The sequence below is a fragment of the Schistocerca piceifrons genome, chromosome 3 (genome assembly GCF_021461385.2).
Source record: "Schistocerca piceifrons isolate TAMUIC-IGC-003096 chromosome 3, iqSchPice1.1, whole genome shotgun sequence".
In the NCBI taxonomy this organism is placed as follows: Eukaryota; Metazoa; Arthropoda; class Insecta; order Orthoptera; family Acrididae; genus Schistocerca; species Schistocerca piceifrons.
Window position 1 is genome coordinate 755,285,327 of NC_060140.1, and position 18,555 is coordinate 755,303,881.

An 18,555-nucleotide genomic window follows, 5' to 3' on the forward strand; every position below is an offset into this window, starting at 1 on the left:
TTGTTCAGAAAACCATTTCACATCCTGTTATCGAAATTAAAATTGGTTCATCGAAATTCTCAGCAGTAATTGATTCCGGATCACCTATATCAGTAATAAATGAAGAAACTTTCAACGAGTGCAACAAAGAGAATACTTATCCGACATTACCTTTAGGCAAAACAAAAGTGAAGGGAGCAGTATCGAGTAAAGGAGTAGACGTTAAATTACAGACGCATTTATCATTTTGTATTGGAGGTCATACTTTCCACTCAAATTTTTGGATTGTTCCTTTATTGACGACAGACGTTATTTTAGGTACGAATTTTCTGGTGCAACACGACGCAGTTATTGACTTTCAGAATTCTTATTTAATGTTAAAGGATGAAAATGTACAACTTGCTTTAGAATTTCAGCACTCACTATCTGCGGAAGAACAAACAATAAACCGCACAGAGGTCATTTCCGTATCACGTAACATAGACTGTAATCCCACATTGTTCACTGATACGTACGTACACAACTATAATACTCCAGACGAAACTGACTACGACGTAATGCAGATGATTTCCGATAAGGTTAAACAAAGCAGTGCAAATACAGACGACGAACGCACGCAGTTACACAAAATTCTTTTACAGCAAGCTCCAGTTCTTGACAATATTCCTGGTACTATGTCCGGATTTATGTATGAATTTCAAGTCAGACAGCACGATACATTTAAAGCAAAGCATTATCCCATTCCATCTATCCACAGAGAACAAGTTAAAAAAGAATTGCAGGATATGCTTGACCAAGGAATTATAGAACCGGCAGTTAGTCCGTACATAAACCCGCTACATATTGTTAAAAAAAAAGATGGCTCACTTCGCCTTGTACTTGATTCACGTCACATTAATGACATTATTATTAATGAAACTGATCGACTACAGACATTAGAGGAACTTTTACAGAAATTTCACGGTACAGCTATTTATTCCACATTAGATTTGAAATCGGGATTTTGGCAAATTCAGCTTCATCCAAATTGCAGAAAATATACAGCCTTTCTCTGTTTCGGCGACTGTTATCAATTTTGCAAACTACCATTCGGCTTAACTATTTCTTCTGCAGCTTTTATTCGCGGTTTGAACACAATACTTCCGACAGAACTTAAGGACAGAATTACGACGTATGTAGACGACATTCTTATCGCAGAAGCTAACTGGTCTGAACACAATCTGATTCTTGAACAACTGTTACAAACTTTTCGTGCACAAGGACTTACAGTTAATCTTAGTAAATCGCACTTTGGCAAAACTTCTATAAAATTTCTTAGACGCGTAATTTCAGCAGAAGGCATTGCACCTGATCCGGAAAAACTTCAAGCTCTACGTGACATTACTATTCCTACGACGAAGAAGCAATTACGCAGTTTTTTGGGTTTAATTAATTTTTTCGTAAATTTATTCATCACTCTGCTTTAGACACACCCAGATTATGCCAATTAACAGGTAAAAACAGTACTTGGTCTTGGGATAAGCAAGCACACTCTGAATTCATGAACCTGAAACATGCTCTGTTGAATGCACCACTTTTATCCCACCCAGATCTTACCAGAAATTTCTCCATTGCCACCGACAGTTCTAACACGGCTTTAGGCGTACACATTTTCCAGGAAATTGAAGAAGATGGGTCAATAGCAATTAAAAACATCGCATTTGCAAGTCGTATTCTGTCACCTGCTGAACGAAATTATTCTGTTACAGAACTTGAAACATTATGTGTTGTATGGGCTTTTACGAGATTTCGGCACTTTCTTTATGGCAGACATACCACCGTTTACACAGACCACAGAGCGATACAATTTTTACTTTCGGCCAAATTCACTCACGACAGATTAAGCAGATGGAAACTTTATTTACAGGAATTTAATTTTACAATAGTTCACATTCCCGGCACACAAAATGTTATAGCAGACGCACTATCGCGTTCTCTCGGCAACAATCAGCAAGACGTAGCAACCAACTTCTGCAAAACAAATTTCAGTGTCATGTACATTCAGCAAGTTGCATTTGAAAACTTTATTTCATCGTCATTACAGGACATAGCACAAGAGCAAAATAAAGACAATGTGTGGAAAGAAATTAAACACCTTTGGCAAGATAAGAATAATGTTACGATTAGAAACCATTACACTGTACGCAATGACATTTTGTTTCGCCGCTCTCATCCTGACAGCAGCAATTGGTTATTATGCATTCCTGACGAACTGGTTAACAAATTAATCTGGTACACTCATTTAAGTTACGCACATTACGGAGCAAGAAAATGTTTTCTTATACTGAGACAGAACTGTTATTTTACCAACGTGGAGAAACGTATACGACGAGTTTTAGCGTCTTGTAAAATTTGCCAGAAAGCTAAATCAGACACCACTTCACATATTCCACCATTATATCCCATTATACCTGTTAAATTAAAACATATGGCCGCTGTAGATATTTTTGGTCCGATTCCGAGAACTAACAGAGGTTTTTGCTACATCTTTGTCGCTGTTGAGCTCACTTCAAAATTTGTTACTTTCACTCCGTTACGCAAAGCTACAGCTAAAACTGTTTCGAAAGCATTTGTAAAACATTTTCTATTTCATGTAGGGCATGTGTTGAAAGTAATTTCTGACAATGGATCACAATTTCGTTCTGCTACATGGACATGTATGTTACGAGCTAGAAACATTTCTCCGATTTATATATCCAAGTACCATGCTTCTTCGAACCCCTGTGAAAGATTAATGAAAGAAATTGGCAAGCTGTGTAGAATATACTGCCACAAAAGACATATTGATTGGGATACACACATACTCTCATTCCAAGATGTAATCAATTCCATTCCAAATGAATCCACTATGCTATCTCCGTCTGTTATACTGAAAAACGTTGAACCACCAAACAAAATTAAAGAATTAGTAAACTTCCCTACCTGTCGTCGACTAAGACACCATGAAATAATTAACATTGCGCTGAACAACATCAAACGTGCCGCAGAGCGCCGAAGAAGACAGCAAAAACAGGTTTGTAGACGCCGAGACTTTCACATTGGACAGAAAATATTAGTACGTACACACTATTTATCCAGCAAATTAAAAGGTAAGTGCAGTAAATTTGAACTTCTATACGCAGGTCCATATCGGATTCGTAGCATCCCTCACCCCAATGTTGTACACGTTGAAACTTTGAGAACCAGAAAATCGAAAGGCAACCACCATTGGTCAAATATTAAACCCTTTATTGAATGAAGACACAGTATGATTCAACACACTATGATGCCATTTACTAATGCAATTATATTCACATGACTAATTACTGATGATTATCGTATTTTTTCTTGGCAAGTGCCCGGCAAGGTAAGGTTAGCAGGTCGCTTTTCTTGTCGTTACATATCAGACCGTGCACATTTTCCATTTTTTTTCGTGTATATGATTGTACTCCAGTTTTGTTTGTATGTACTGTGAAATAGTTAAGATATAACACACACCAGTTGACTTTGGCATTTTTTGCCCTATGACATCTCAAGATCGTGACTGTTTTACATTTTCTGCTGCTGCATTGTGATATTCTCTGTACATTTTGGCTTTGAACACTGTCAATGTCTTTGACATATTACGTTTTCTGTCATGTTATGCTGTATGGTTAATTAGGTTACCATAAACCAGTCATTATTTGGTGGGTATATGATTTAAATGCAAGACATTAATCTTTGTTCATCAATTTCAGAAAGAAATTATGCGTGTAAGAAATAGATTCAACAGAAATGGGAATTTCACCTACGGAATAAACGAAAGAAGATGCAATAACTTTATGAGGAAGAGTAAATGGATCAGGATTAACAAGCATTAACAAGAATATACTATGCTCATCGTAGAATAGCAGTCTTTACTAATTTTTTCTTTCAGAATACAAGGTGATTGATGCAGGCTGTCAGACAGAACTACACATCTTAGTTTTAGTGATGAAATATGCTAGAGATAAGGAATAGTTGTGTAATGAGTTATGAAGTGATTTTTTGCAGATGATAATGAATGCTGATGAATAATGATGAAGAATATGCTACTATAAATAATGAAGTTTTTCTTTACAGGTGATGATGATAATGGAGTTTTGATGATATGGGTAATGAAGTTTTCTTTGCAGATGAGGATAATGTTGAAGTTATGTATTTAGGCTATGTAGTTATTTAGGTATTTGTTGCAGTTCGTTTTGACAGCAGGTGTTATATTGCACAGTATAATGACTGAAGGATTTGGAAAGGACAGCTATGGAACACATTTTTTATACACATTTCACTACCTGTTAATTCGAAGTTCACTACTTTTCAGCATAAAATACATTTTTCTTATCAGCTTAATAATCCATTTTTATATATTTTTTTGCAGGAGAAATTATTTATGAGATTAATGTGCTATAAGCAGTTGTTCATTAAATCTATGAATGTGATTACATATACTCTACTTGTTTCATAATCTTGCCACAGCTGACTTATGACGAATGACGTTACACATTTTCATTTATACCAACAACCCAGAAGCAAATTCTTCTCTCTTGCTTTCCCCTGTAATTACCTAACGCAATGTATGGCTAACAAAATAAAAAAAGGGATGTATTACCAGTCCCAAATAATGATACCAGCTTAAGAAAGTTCTGAGTAATGCTGATCAGCAATAAATAATATGTCACTTGGAAAATGATTAATTAACTATGCCATACTTTGTAACTGGAAAAGAATGCGACTGTTTCATAATGCTTTGTAATTAGGAGAAGGATAATGATTCTTACTATATTGAAATGACAAATGATTAATTAATTATGCTATGCTTTGTAATTGGAAATGAATGCGATTGTTTAATAATGCTTTGTAATTAGGAGAAGGCTAATGATTCTTACTATATTGAAATGACAAATGATTAATTATGCTTTGTAACTGAAAAAGAATGAGATTACTATTGGAATGACAAATGATTAATTAACTATGCCATACTTTGTAACTGGAAAAGAATGCGATTGTTTCCTAATGCTTTGTAATTAGGAAAAAGCTAATGATTATTACTATATTGGAATGACAAATGATTAATTAACTATGCTATACTTTGTAACTGGAAAAGAATGCGATTATTTAATAATGCTTTGTAACTAGGAAAAGAAGGTTACTGATTCTATGTAAAACAATTAATGAACATTTTTCTGTAATACTACATAGATGGTACAGAAATGTTCAATAACTGGGCTATGAATGCCGCAAACTACTAATGAAGAATGGTATGTGACTTAATGTCCTTCACCTTATGAGCTAACTACCCTGAATTACTGCAATATCCATTTTGTCCTGTCCATCCTCATGATCATGGAGCACTATATTTGGTTTTTGCACTAATTCTACGTTGGTGTGCCTTGTAAGAGCGTGGTGTTGACACGACATGCTGTCCACCACCGTGAGCGATGAAGACGTTATTATGGTCCCACTGTTTGGTGTACCTAATGTACTGCCAAAATGAAAACATGGAACATTACTACGACAGTTCAGTGTCTTGGCTACGCTGATAAATTCTGATGGGAAAAGAACTTCAAATTGTGTCACTTGGTGTTGTACTTCTGTGGAAAGATATGGACTTTCAGAACAGCTGTGTGCAATCTAAAGTGCTACAACCATGATGCAATCCTTCCCTTTCCTATCCTAATTCTTGTCACATAGTGAAAATCATTTTTTTTTTGCTAACATCATTTATGTTCATGGGTTATACATTTTTTTTGGATTCGCTGAACTCCAGTGCGAGTACACTTATGTCACTGGTCGACATGATTTTTTGCCATTATGTTTATTTATTGCGAAAATGCTAAAGACATTTTTTCGATTTGTTCTGAAGTACAGTATATGTGCACTCTTGTCTTTTATATTGTATATACATTTTTATTTTTTTTTTTGATGATATGTTCTGAACTACAGTGCATGTGCACTAATGTTATGTGTTAATATGTTTTCTTCTGAACTTCAGTGCCTGTGCACTTTTCTCATTTTTCAATATGATTTGTACTCATTCTGTATATTCAATACTTCAGTGCGTATGCATTTACGTCATTTGTTACTCATTGTATATACATTTCGTCATTTGCTGATATGTTCTCAACTCCAGTGCGAGTACACTCATGTCACTTATCAACATGATTTTCTGCCATTCTGTTTATTTGTTCTGAAAATGCTAAAGAATTTTTTCAGTGCGTGTGCACTCTGTTATCTGTCAAATAATTTGTATATACAGTTTTCTGATTTGCTACTATGTTTTGTACTCACATTTTGTCTTTGTCTGATATATTTTGTACTCGGTGCATGTGCACCACATTTAATTTGTGTACTACTTTTGAATATTCTGTAAGTTGGAAAAATTTCTTGCGATGGCAAGTCCAAATGACTCACCATCGCTGCCAAATTTTTGCCCCCCCCCCCCCCCCCCTCAGTGGAGGGTTATGAAACACGTATGTAACGTAGCAGCGATGGTGAGGCATGATAAAATCTTTGACCAGAGAGCCATTTATCGTAGTTAGTCTGCGCTTGACCGCGCTAGTAGTCGTCATGCAGTACAGTCTGTCGATAGCAGTAGCTCAGTACAGTTGCGTCCAGTATGTCGGTAGTAGCAGTCGAGTGCAGTTGTGTGCGAGGAGTCGGCGAGCGTCGACATGGCATTCTGGTCAAGAGGCTGAATGAGGTATATTGTTAATTAAGGTAATCATCAGATAATGTAAAGTTTATTTATTGTAATTAATTTTCAACAAGTGCCCCAATAATAATTTTCATTTCAAAGCAATATCTTTAACAAAAAAAAATCATTTAATTGAACCAACGATTTCCTTCCATTTCCCTTAAAGAAAAGTTTCAGTTAAATTTAAAAAAAAAAAATATTATTTGCAATGCATTTCCTCCAAGCCGTGGCCAATAATAAGAGCAGAAATTTGACATGCAGTTATACTGAGGTAAGAAATTAATTCTGATTTTTTTACACAGGGCCAAAGACCGATATTTCGGTTTAATTGAGTTATCATTATCACTGAGATTTTCTTATCACTGAATTGACTTTCTTTTTTTTTGTGAGGAACTTATATTTGAGTCAGATTGCGATTCTCATTTTTTATTGTCATTAAATTTAAATGCTAGGGAGGTTAGCATTCATAAATAATATTGTCATTTATAAATTTTTGTGGAGAGGTTACATTACGTAGAGCCTTTCGCAGAGTGCTTTTTAAATCAGTGGCAATGCAGTGCGTAAACACGTCCGGCAAGTGTTTATGTTCCACTAAATGCATTAAAACTATATGAAATGTAAAAATTAGCGAGTAATATAACGTACGGAAGAAGCGCGCACCAATAGAATCTGCGTAAAACCACACGCTTCGCTGCAATCCTTGACCAAAAACTGATTCTTAGTCATCCGCGACGACAGGCGTCTTTTAGCTAAAAAAGACTAAATCGTCGATTTTTACGAAATATCATGGAATTTGCCATTTTTCCGTATTGACGACAGTTTATTAACGTTCGTAACAGATGGTCGTTGAATACAGAAATTGAATTTTGCATTTTTTGCTTCAAAGTTCACGTATAATCTTAAAAAGGCGGTTCATTTTCCGCATAACGGACTATGACATGACATTAAAAATAGCACAGAATTTTGGAAAAAACACGTAATATGCAAAAAAAAACACTTAGAGAGGCAAGAAACTCTGAAATTAGTAAGAAAAAACGCTGAAAATATCGAAAACAGAGAAACTGGCAAAAAATTTAGCAGACAATGACACCCAGTTTACAAAAATAATACCAAATTTAGAAAAAAATAATACCGGATTTGGTAAAAAATTACGCCGAATTCGGCAAAAAATAACACCGAAATTGACAGAAAATAACAGAATTTGACAACAAAATAGCGCTGATTTTGGCACAAATTACACTGAAGTCGGCCAAAAGTCAGCGAAATTCTTCCTGTCCCACTTTGTGCATTGGGTTATCAACAATCCATCTGACTTTGACAGCAACTGATATACTTACAACACTAGAAGGAAAGATTAACACCATTCACATTTCATAAATCTAACAGGAAGTAGCGGAATAGGAAGCTATACAACTGTTTGGCAATGTGGAATTAAACAAACAGCATAAAATGTCTTGAAATGTAAATTCGAGACGTGATTCTTGAAGTTTTCACGGCTCAACGAGTATTACATGAGGTTTTCGGCTTGAATGCACATGGTGTCGACATCTTCCAACGATATTTCGTCTGAAATATTTCACCTGAAAGATGGCAGCAAGCCTAGAACCTCGTCTAAGATATTTCACCTTAGCGACTCTTCCTACGTACATATTGTGGTGACAAAACTCATGGGATACATCCTAAGATCGTGTCGGAACCTCTTTTGTCGAACATAGTACAGCAACTCGAAATGGCATGTTCTCAACAAGTAGTTGAAATCCCATGGAGAAATACTGAGCCATGGTGCCTCTACAGCCATCCAGAATTCCGTAAGTATTGCCAGTGCTGGATTTTGTGTACAGTTTACCTCCCTATTATGTTCCATAAATGTTTGATGGCTGGCCAGATCATTCACTCGAATTCTTCAGAACGTTTTTCAAATCAGTCGCAAACAATTGTGGTACAGTGACTTGGTTGTAAGGTGGCAGAATAAATGGTCAGATTCACACCTTACATGAGAGCTTTATACATCGCAACGAGAAGGTGAGTATGACACATAACGTAACTCGGCGGTTATGAGAACATTTGCCTATCAGTATGTAATGCAAAAGAGGGATGACAGTCAACTGATAATAATTAACACACCATTCCTATATAATGCATGTCTTTGAGTGGAAGGTGGAACAGGCAACGCAAGTCGTTTTTAATTTGAAAAGCCAGGCAGACAACAGCATAGCGAAGGCACGGTGCAAGAGTTATGATGGAAACCACTTAAAGGGGTGGCAGGAGGAAGGTCAGTGACTCCAACCAGGTGATTCAGGAGGGAGGACCACGTGTAGCGGCACGTTTGCACAAGGGACAGAGAAAAAGCTTTAAAAAGTTACGTTTCGGAATTCCAGCAGTACACAAATAAAACGCATTTCGATCACGTGTCCAGCAAGCGAGACATATGGAAAGGTCAATGTACTTTAGACGTCTAGAATGGGCACAAAAAGTCCGATTGGCGGAAACGTACTAGGAAGGAAAAAAATGCTGAAGTTTCGACGCAGTTTGATAGAAGGGACATTGTGATTGGTAGAGAGAGTTTGCACAAAATAAGGGGAACGCTCCTATTGTTCGAAAAAGGCCGTGACATGAAGAACGAATGAACCCAAGTGGTGTAGGAAGTTCTGAAATGAGTAGGACAAGAGAGAAATTTTCAGGGACTCTTCTCTGAACTGGTGTCAAGTGCAGAACGGAGAGCTTAACACTCTGTACGACGCAGAGGAGAAAATTGTGTGGACACTGCGTTCACAGCCGCTGCAATCCAGCTAGAAATTAACTGTAGCAACGTTTAGCTCCAACTGTGGAGAAATGAACAAGCCAAACTAGTTAACTGTTCTTGTAAGAACAGAGAGGGCACTATAATATGCACGCTGCTCCAACCTTGAGCGTGTATATCGCCACCTACAAAGACTTGGGATGATTACGTGTTTTCTCGCATAACGAGAAACATAGGGAAAGTTTCTGCTGGAAAGTTCAGCAAAGGCCAGATTAGGTTTATTGGAATTTCAGTGGGAGGGAGCGGCCTTGCAGTCGGCAGCTCGTCGCAGCTTAAGGTAAATACCGCATGCAGAGGCGTAAACTTTATTGGTTGACCGGCTTGCGTCCACTGTAAACTCAAGCAGCCTTGGGTAATCTTGCACTGAAATTTGTCACATAACTAACCATCCACCATAGACTTCATTGTTATCCTAAATAGTACTGAATTTTGAATCGGACGATTTTCGTAGTGTTGACCAACATCATAACATATGTGTAGTAGCAATTTTGTAAAGAAACTTCCTATTAAACTTTCATATTATTGTGCTTAGGATTACCGTTCTTTCGGAGAGTTAATATTTAGTAGTGTTGTGTATAGGATTATCTCACCTTTTGATGTTGGCGAGATGTGTTATCCATTGTGCTGTTTTTTTGTTGTCGAGCTGAAAACTGTGTAAAAGCTTTAATTTTTGTACTAAAATTTGCGACATTAAACTGGTCATTTCAACTTACACAGTTGTTCTAGAATAAGCAGCCACTTTACATGGTACATTGTCATCCACAAAAATTCCAGTGTTGTTTGGGCACTTGATGTTCATGAATGGCTGCTAATGGTCTCCAAGTAGCCGAACATAACCATTTTCAATCAATTATGGTTTCATTTAGACCAGAGGACCCAACCCATTACATGTAAACAGAGCCCACAACATTATGTAGCCACCAACACCTTGTACAGTGCGTTGTTGACAACCTGGATCCACAGCTTCGTGGAGCCTGCACCACACTTGAAACTTAGCATCAGCTCTTACCAATTGAAATCAGGGCTCATCTCATCTGACTAGGCCACGGTTTTCCAATCGTCTAGGATCCAAACGATATGGTCACGAGCGTCCGAGAATGGCTGCAGGCAACGTCGTGCTGTTAGCAAAAGCACTCGCATCGGCCATCTTCTACGATATCCAATTAATGTCAAATCTCGCTGGATTGTTCTGACGGATGCTTTCGTCTTACGTCCCACATTGACTTCTGATGTTATTTCAAGTAGTGTTGCTTGATCTTTGGCACTGATAACTCTACGCAAATGCCGCTGCTCTCGGTCGTAAAGCGACGGCCTTCTGTCACTGCTTTGTATGTTATACACAATACGTGAAATTTGGTATTCTTGGCACTCTCTTCACACTGTGGATTTCGTAGTTTTGAATTGCCTAACGATTTACGAAAAGGAATGTCCCATGCGTCTAGCTCCAGCTACCATTCCGCTTTCAAAGTCTGCTAAATCCTGTCCCACCATAATCCCGTCGGAAGCCTTTTCACATTGATCATCTGAGTACACATGGCAGCTCCTGCAGTGCACTATCATTTTACACCATGTGCCCGCAATACTACCTACATCTCTATGTAAAGTCATGCTCAAATTTTTACCTCTGTTATGTGATAAATCTTAAAAATTGTTAATAAAACAAACGTTATTAACATTCTACATGTCTACATAAACTGAAGAGCCAAAGAAACTGGCACACCTTCCTAACATCATGTAGCGCCCCCACTAGCACGCAGAAGTGCCACAAGAAGACGTGGCATGGACTCGACTAATGTCTGAAGTAGTGATGGAGGGAATTGGCACCATGAATCCCGCAGAGCTGTCCATAAATCCGTAAGAGTACGAGGGGGTGGAGATCTCTTCTGAGCAGCACGTTGCAAGGCACGTCAGATATGCTCAATAATGTCAATTTCTGGGGAATTTGGTCGCCAGCGGGCATGTTTAAACTCAGAAGAGTGTTCCTGGAGCCACTCTATAGCTATTTTGCACGTGTGAGGAGTCGCATTGTCCTGCTGAAATTGCTCAAGTCCGTCGGAATGCACAATTGACATTTAGATGATCAGACAGGATGCTTACGTACGTGTCACCTGTCAGTCGTATCTAGACGTATCAGAAGTCCCATAACACTCCAACTGCACACGCCCCACACCGTTACAGAGCCTCCATCAGCTTGAACAGTCCCCTGCTGACATGTAGGATCCATGGATTCATGAGTTGTCTCCATGCCCGTACACATTCATCTGCTCGATACTATCTGAAACGAGACTTGTCCTACCAGGCAACATGTTTCCAGTCATCAACAGTCCCATGTCGGTGTTGACGGGCCGAAACGAGGCTAAAGCTTTGTGTCGTGCAGTCATCAAGGGTACACGAGTGGCCCTTCGGCTCCGAAAGCTCATATCGATGATGTTTCGTTGATCGGTTCGCACACTGACACTTGCTGCTGGCCCAGCACTGAAATATGCAGCAGTTTGCGGAAGGATTGCACTTCTGGCACGGTGAAGGAATCTCTTCAGTCGTCGTTGGTCCCGTCCTTGCAGGATATTTTTCCTGCAGCAGCGATGGCGAGATCTGATGTTTACCGGATTCCTGATATTCACGGTACACTCGTGAAATGGTCGTACGGGAAAATCCCAACTTCATCGCTACCTCGGAGATGCCTTGTCCCATCGGTCGTGCGCCGACTATAACATCAGGTTCAGACTCACTTAAATCTTAATAGCAGCGGTAACCGATCTAACAACGGCGGCAGACACTTGTTGTCTTAATGTAGGCATTGCCGACCGCAGCGCCGTATTGTGTCCGTTTACATATCTCTGTATTTGAATACGCATGTCTGTACCAGTTTCTTTGGCTCTTCAGTGTGTAAGTATATGCAGCCCTTTGCCGCTAGGGAGGTCCCACATCTATAGCATATGACATGGCGGTGTGTAACTTAAGTATTTCGGTGTGTGAGAAACAGCGTGCTGCTATTGAGTTTCGAATCCGAAGAGTTCGTCGACCCTCTCATTCGGCTTGAGAGTGCCAGACCATACGCGAGCGCTGCGACATCTGCAACAATCCAACTCCTTGGATTCACTGTCATCGATCATCCTCCATACATCCGATTTTTATCTGTTACCAGAACTACATATAACACCTTCGAGAACTTCACTATGATAGTCACGAAGGTTGTGACTGCGTCAGAATAGTAGAAGGTACTACAATGACCGTATCACCGATCTGATCTCTCGTTGGGAGAAATGTGTTTGTCGCTAGGTCGACTATGTTGAGAAATAAATATGAGTAAGGGCTATGGTATATGTAACTAACAAATCGCATTTTCGTACGAAACAATATGCCAGAGAATCTCATCTAGTTGCCGCAAGAGGAGCTATATCTGTGACGATTTAAAACTACTTATCCGAAAGAGTCTTTGTTTATCGCTTGTTCCTTCTGGACTAAAACTGAAGTCATGGGCTCACGGTACTAGGCAGCAACTTTAACGTTCACGCGGGTGGTATATCCACGTCACCAGACATAGGGCCTTCGGCACGCGGCACTAGGTGGTTGATGTGACTTTGCTCTCTCAGTGCTCTCCAGCGGCCTTTGTCAGCTTTTTTTGGCTCGGAAACCACCATAGAGTTTGTTCATGAAAATAGACGCGCGTAGAATTCCAACTTTATTTATTTATTTATTGATTTATTTAACCTGGCAAGATTAGGGCCATCAGGCCCTCTCTTACATCTAACCAGGCATTCTACTTATTTTACATTCATATGTTTTAGTAGGCATGTTAAACTACATCTAGTACAAAAAGTGAAATAAACAATTTGAAAGGTACACCTGGAAAAATACATACATATAGAGTTTATATTCTTAGGTCACAAGTACTGTTATAATTAGACATTATTGAAGAGACAGATTTTAGATAGGAGTGCCGGCAGCAGGGAGTATGAGGGAGACTCATGGTGAAGGGAGGAGAAGAATAGAGACATGATGAAACATAATTAAGGAAATATAAAGGAAAAGAAGATTGCGTGGCTAATAGAGAAAGATGAAGAGGAAGGCATCTCAGGAGCAAGATAGGAGACGCTAGCTTTGCTATTTGACAGATGAGGGGATTGTCCTTGTACATTAATTTTGTGGAGAACTTTGTGAGGATGATAGTAGGAAATGCTTCAACTTCTTCTTAAAAGCAGCAGGAGATCGAATTTTGCGCAAGGTAAGGGGCAGTTTGTTCCAGAGGCGGACAGCGGCAACTGAGAAGGAGTTTGCAAAAGTTTTTGTTTTGTGAGTGGGCACAGTTAGGATACCAAATAAGAGTGACCTCGTGTTTCGATTATGATGACATGACAGGTTTTTAATCCCTGAAGCAAGGTACTGGGGTGCTTGCGCGATGAGGAGTCGGTGGAGTAGACATAGAGTGTGGTAGTCACGCAATTTGTCCGGCCGCAGCCACCCTAGCTCGGAGTATGAAGCACTAACATGATCATATCGGCGAATGTTGCAGGTGTAACGCACACAGGCATTCATGGTTAGCTCTAGCTGTCTTTTGTTTTCACTACTCATGCCTTGTTGAATCACATCACAATAGTGGAGGTTCGGTAGAACGAGTGCTTGCACGAGCTGGCGTTTCAAGTCCTGTGGAAATATGTTCCGAAACTTTTTGAGAGCATAGAGACAAGCAGACGTCTTTCGGCACACTGCGACTGTATTCTCCGCCCAGTTGAGATGCTCATCCAAAGTTACACCCAAGTTCTTCACTGTTTTCTGATATGGTATTGGAGTACCGTCGAGCAGAATAGGAGGTAGCCGTTCGCGGAAATCTGAACTTATTAATTTCTGATGGGCTATTAAGATTACTTGCGTCTTTTTTGCATTTAGTTTAAGCCCCAGGTTTTTCGCCCATCTCACTACTGAAGACAGATCATCATTCATCTGAGCGATTGCAGTGTTTACATCTTCAGGTCTGACGCTTAGGTAGAGCTGGAGGTCGTCGGCATAGAAATGATATTTACAGGAGGACAGAACCGACGAAATATCGTCGACATATAAAGACAACAAAAGTGATCCTAAGACTGATCCTTGTGGCACTCCCGAGGAAACATGTTTCCAGGAAGATTTTTCATTTACGCAGATAACACATTGCTGTCTGTCTTTTAAGTAGCTTTCAAACCATCTCATTGCACTATCTGAGAAATTAAGCTGTTGCATTTTTCTGAGCAAAGTTAACAGTGTCAAAAGCTTTGCTGAAGTCCAGTAGCGTCAATATTGTTGCCTTTCGATTGTCGATGGCATATTTCAGGTCATCAGTTACTTTAATTAGAGCAATGTTTGTGCTGTGATGTTTACGGAAACCGGATTGAAATTTGTCATATAGGCTGAATTCATGCAAGTGTTCAGTGATTTGGTCATGAACAATACATTCAAGTGCTTTGGAAACAGCAGGCAGTATGCTAATTGGTCGGTAATCACTAGGCAGTTGCGGGTTTTCGATCTTAGGGATGGGTCGAATTAGGCTTCTTTTCCATGCAGTGGGATATCTTCCGTTCACAAGGGAAAAATTAAATATGTCAGTTAAGACAGGTACTAAGATATCGGCAACATTCTTAATCATGGTTATACCGATACTGTCGTTGCCTATTGCATCAGAAGAGATTCTCATTATTGCTTTTCTTGCCGTATTTGTTGTTACATGTTTTAGATGGAAGGTATCGTTGTTAGTTAAAACACATATTTCCCATCTTGTCATATTGTTCCATCAGTGGTACACCTAAATAAAAGCTCCAGTATCCGTGAACGTGTAATAAGAAAGAATGAATATACATGTTCACTCAGTAAGCACATTATGTAATAAAAGGTCACCAAATCGAACAAACTCACACCTGAAAGACGTTTACATAACCCCAAATAATAAATGAAATATTTCTATTAATTTCATAGAAAACTCTCAAAATCTTTTAGAAAACGCAAAAATAATAAAAAAACCTATAGGACTCTCTACAGACAGACCCATCCTCGCTTCCATAACGTGGCACCACAACCACCTCGCTATTCTGAAACTCTGCTTCAGCGACCTCATATTTTATGTTACAATATTCTATAGGCTTTCATGGCCGAAATTTCGTTCACATTTAAGTATAATAAATCCTAACAAGGACGGGACGTTTTCATGAATCTGCACAGGGTTGTTGCCTTAAAATGCCTTGCTCTCGTAACACTTGAGCTAGAACGCGAAAATAACTAAATACGAAAATTCTTTAACCACCTGCATCACGTTTCCCTCATTTAATTGCAAGAAATCGTGCCAATAAAGATTCGTTCTCGAGTCATTCAATGTGCTGCAATATAGAAACAGAATATATTCATGCGGTGTAAGGTATCACATGGGCTTCTACTGAACACAACGACAGTAAGGCGTATCACATCATGTGACGCAGCATGTGAAAGTTGCTAGATTTGGACGGGTTACTCCTGTAACTGAAATATCAGATCTGAAGATGTTTCTGGATGAACCGAAACCGGTCATATGAATAAAACAAAATTTTGCAATCAAGACGGATTATAAGTAACATAATAAAGAATTCGCCTCGATTGCAAATAGAAACCGGATGTTGACCTGGGTTTCGGTGCGGATAACCACACCTTCCGGTGTTATTCAATCTTTATATTGAGCAAGCAGTGAAGGAAACAAAAGAAAAATTCGGAGTAGGTATTAAAATCCATGGAGAAGTAATAAAAACTTTGAGGTTTGCGGATGACATTGCAATTCTGTCAGAGACAGCAAAGGACCTGGAAGAGAAGTTGAATGGAATGGATAGTGTCTTGAAAGGAGGATATAAGATGAACATCAACAAAAGCAAATCGAGGATAATGGAATGTAGCCGAATTAAGTCGGGTGATGCTGGGGGTACTAGATTATGAAATGAGACACTTAAAGTAGTAAAGGAGTATTGCTATTTGGGGAGCAAAATAACTGATGATGGTCGAAGTAGATAGGATATAAAATGTAACTCGCAATGGCAAGGAAAGCGTTTCTGAAGAGGAGAAATTTGTTAACATCGAGTGTAGATTTAAGTGTCAGGAAGTCGTTTCTGAAAGTATTTGTATGGAGTGTAGCCATGTATGGAAGTGAAACATGGACGATAAATAGTTTGGACAGGAAGAGAATAGAAGTTTTCGAAATGTGGTACTACAGAAGAATGCTGAAGATTAGATGGGTAGATCACATAACTAATGAGGAGGTATTGAATAGGATTGCGGAGAAGGGAAGTTTGTGGCACAGCTTGGCAAGAAAAAGGGACCGGTTGGCATCAAGGGATCACCAATTTAGTATTGGAGGGCAGCGTGGAGGGTCAAAATCGTAGAGGGAGACCAATAGATGAATACACTAAGCAGATTCAAAAGAATGTAGGTTGCAGTAGGTACTGGGAGAGGAAGAAGCTTGCACAGGATAGAGTAGCATGGAGAGCTGCATCAAACCAGTCTGAGGACTGAAGACCACTACAACAACAACCACGCCTTCTTCGGAACACACTAAAACTGCCTCTGTTCCGAAGAAGGCGCGGTTATCCGCGCCGAAACCCAGGTCAACATCCGGTTTCTATTTGCAATCGAGGCGGATTCTTTATAATCATTAAATGCTTCCTTTCTACTGGTTCTGCTTTACGTGGCGTGTTTCCGAAATATCGCAGAACTTATTTTGTGTTTCACGTGACGAAATGGCTCCTCAACGAGAAATAGTAGGAAGTGACGTCACAAAACTCGTAGAGCGCCCCGTAAACTTTAGCTAACTCTTCCTGTGTGTCGACAGCTTAACGTTTAGTTACAGTCCATAAGAGCCGCCCTAGACTTACGCAAGAGCCACACGGGGCTGGAGAGTTGCGTCGTCCGCCACCAAAGTGGAACTGTGTGTTTACCTGCGATCGCGAACTGGGGCCTGAGGCGTGCTGGACCGCGTTGCTGAGACGGCGCGGAGGCGACTGGCGCCTCGGCGTCCCGGAGTCATCGTCGCTGCTAGGTCCCGTTGGCCGCTCCGTATCGCCTGCCAGCCTGTTTGTCAGTACACGGCCCGGCGGGGCGGAGCAGACGCCAGAGCGACAGCCGTGACTGCCATGAGGAGCGGGCTGCACGTCCACGTCACTCCTCACAGCGGCCCCGCTTCGCCTCGCCTTGCTTTGCATCACTCGAACGGCACCGGCGGGCTCAGCTGCCCGCTCTTTCGCATTGCAACTGTTTCCTAACGGTTCCAGAGCGCCGTAAAATACACCACTTGTTTCCACCGTGCACGGCGCAACTTGTCTCTACACGGAAGCCACTGTATCTTCACGTTCGATCTAAGTCTAGGCACGCAGTCGGCTAGCCAAAGTATCAAGTGTCGTGGCTCGTAATATTTATCATCCTCACGGCTGAGTGTGTATCTAAGACACAGATCAATCCGGATTCGTCGTCAAGCAGATATACAGTGGTAGAAATATTTATTGCATCACCTCTTACAATCAACAATTTTTCTTACAATCAATGAGTAACTGAGCTAAGTTTGCCTGATCTCCCTTTATTTCTATCAGAAGTGAATATACACAATAATTTTTGTCAATTTGTTTTTATTCTTAATTTTTGTTTTTATAAATATAACTGAACACTTTCTTGAAAAATGAGTGTAAGCCGATATGTCAGCTATTCTGTTTGCCATTCTTAAAAACGAATACAAATGTTCAAAGAAACACTGCATATTAATGTTGTAACATAACACTGGTGGATTTTAGTGTTTGTATTTGGTCATATGAACACACTGTTGCATTTGATACTTGGTTGCTCTACCACGCGCCTTAATCACCGCTTGGCATCGTGAAGGCATTGAAAGAATTAACTTTTTAATGTACTCCTCACTCAGCTCATGAAACCACCACAAGGGCCTCCAACAGCTTCTGTTTATTCCGTGGCTTCTTTTTGGTGATAGCATTTTCCATAACCTTCCAACAGTGCTCAATAGGATTGAGATCAGGCCACTCTAATACTCTAACCCCATTTTGTCGAAGGAAAG

At 39.7% G+C, this 18,555-nt stretch overlaps 1 protein-coding gene across 1 annotated transcript in view; it reads right to left on the reverse strand.

The window, feature by feature from the left end:
• Positions 1-17,532, reverse strand: part of LOC124789857 — an 858,265-nt gene extending 840,733 nt beyond the window's left edge. The window contains exon 1 of the mRNA XM_047257370.1: positions 17,432-17,532. Coding sequence (XP_047113326.1) covers positions 17,432-17,520 — 89 coding nt within the window. The 5' untranslated portion in view covers positions 17,521-17,532. The remainder of the gene's footprint in view (positions 1-17,431) is intronic.
• Positions 17,533-18,555: the final 1,023 nt, after the last annotated feature.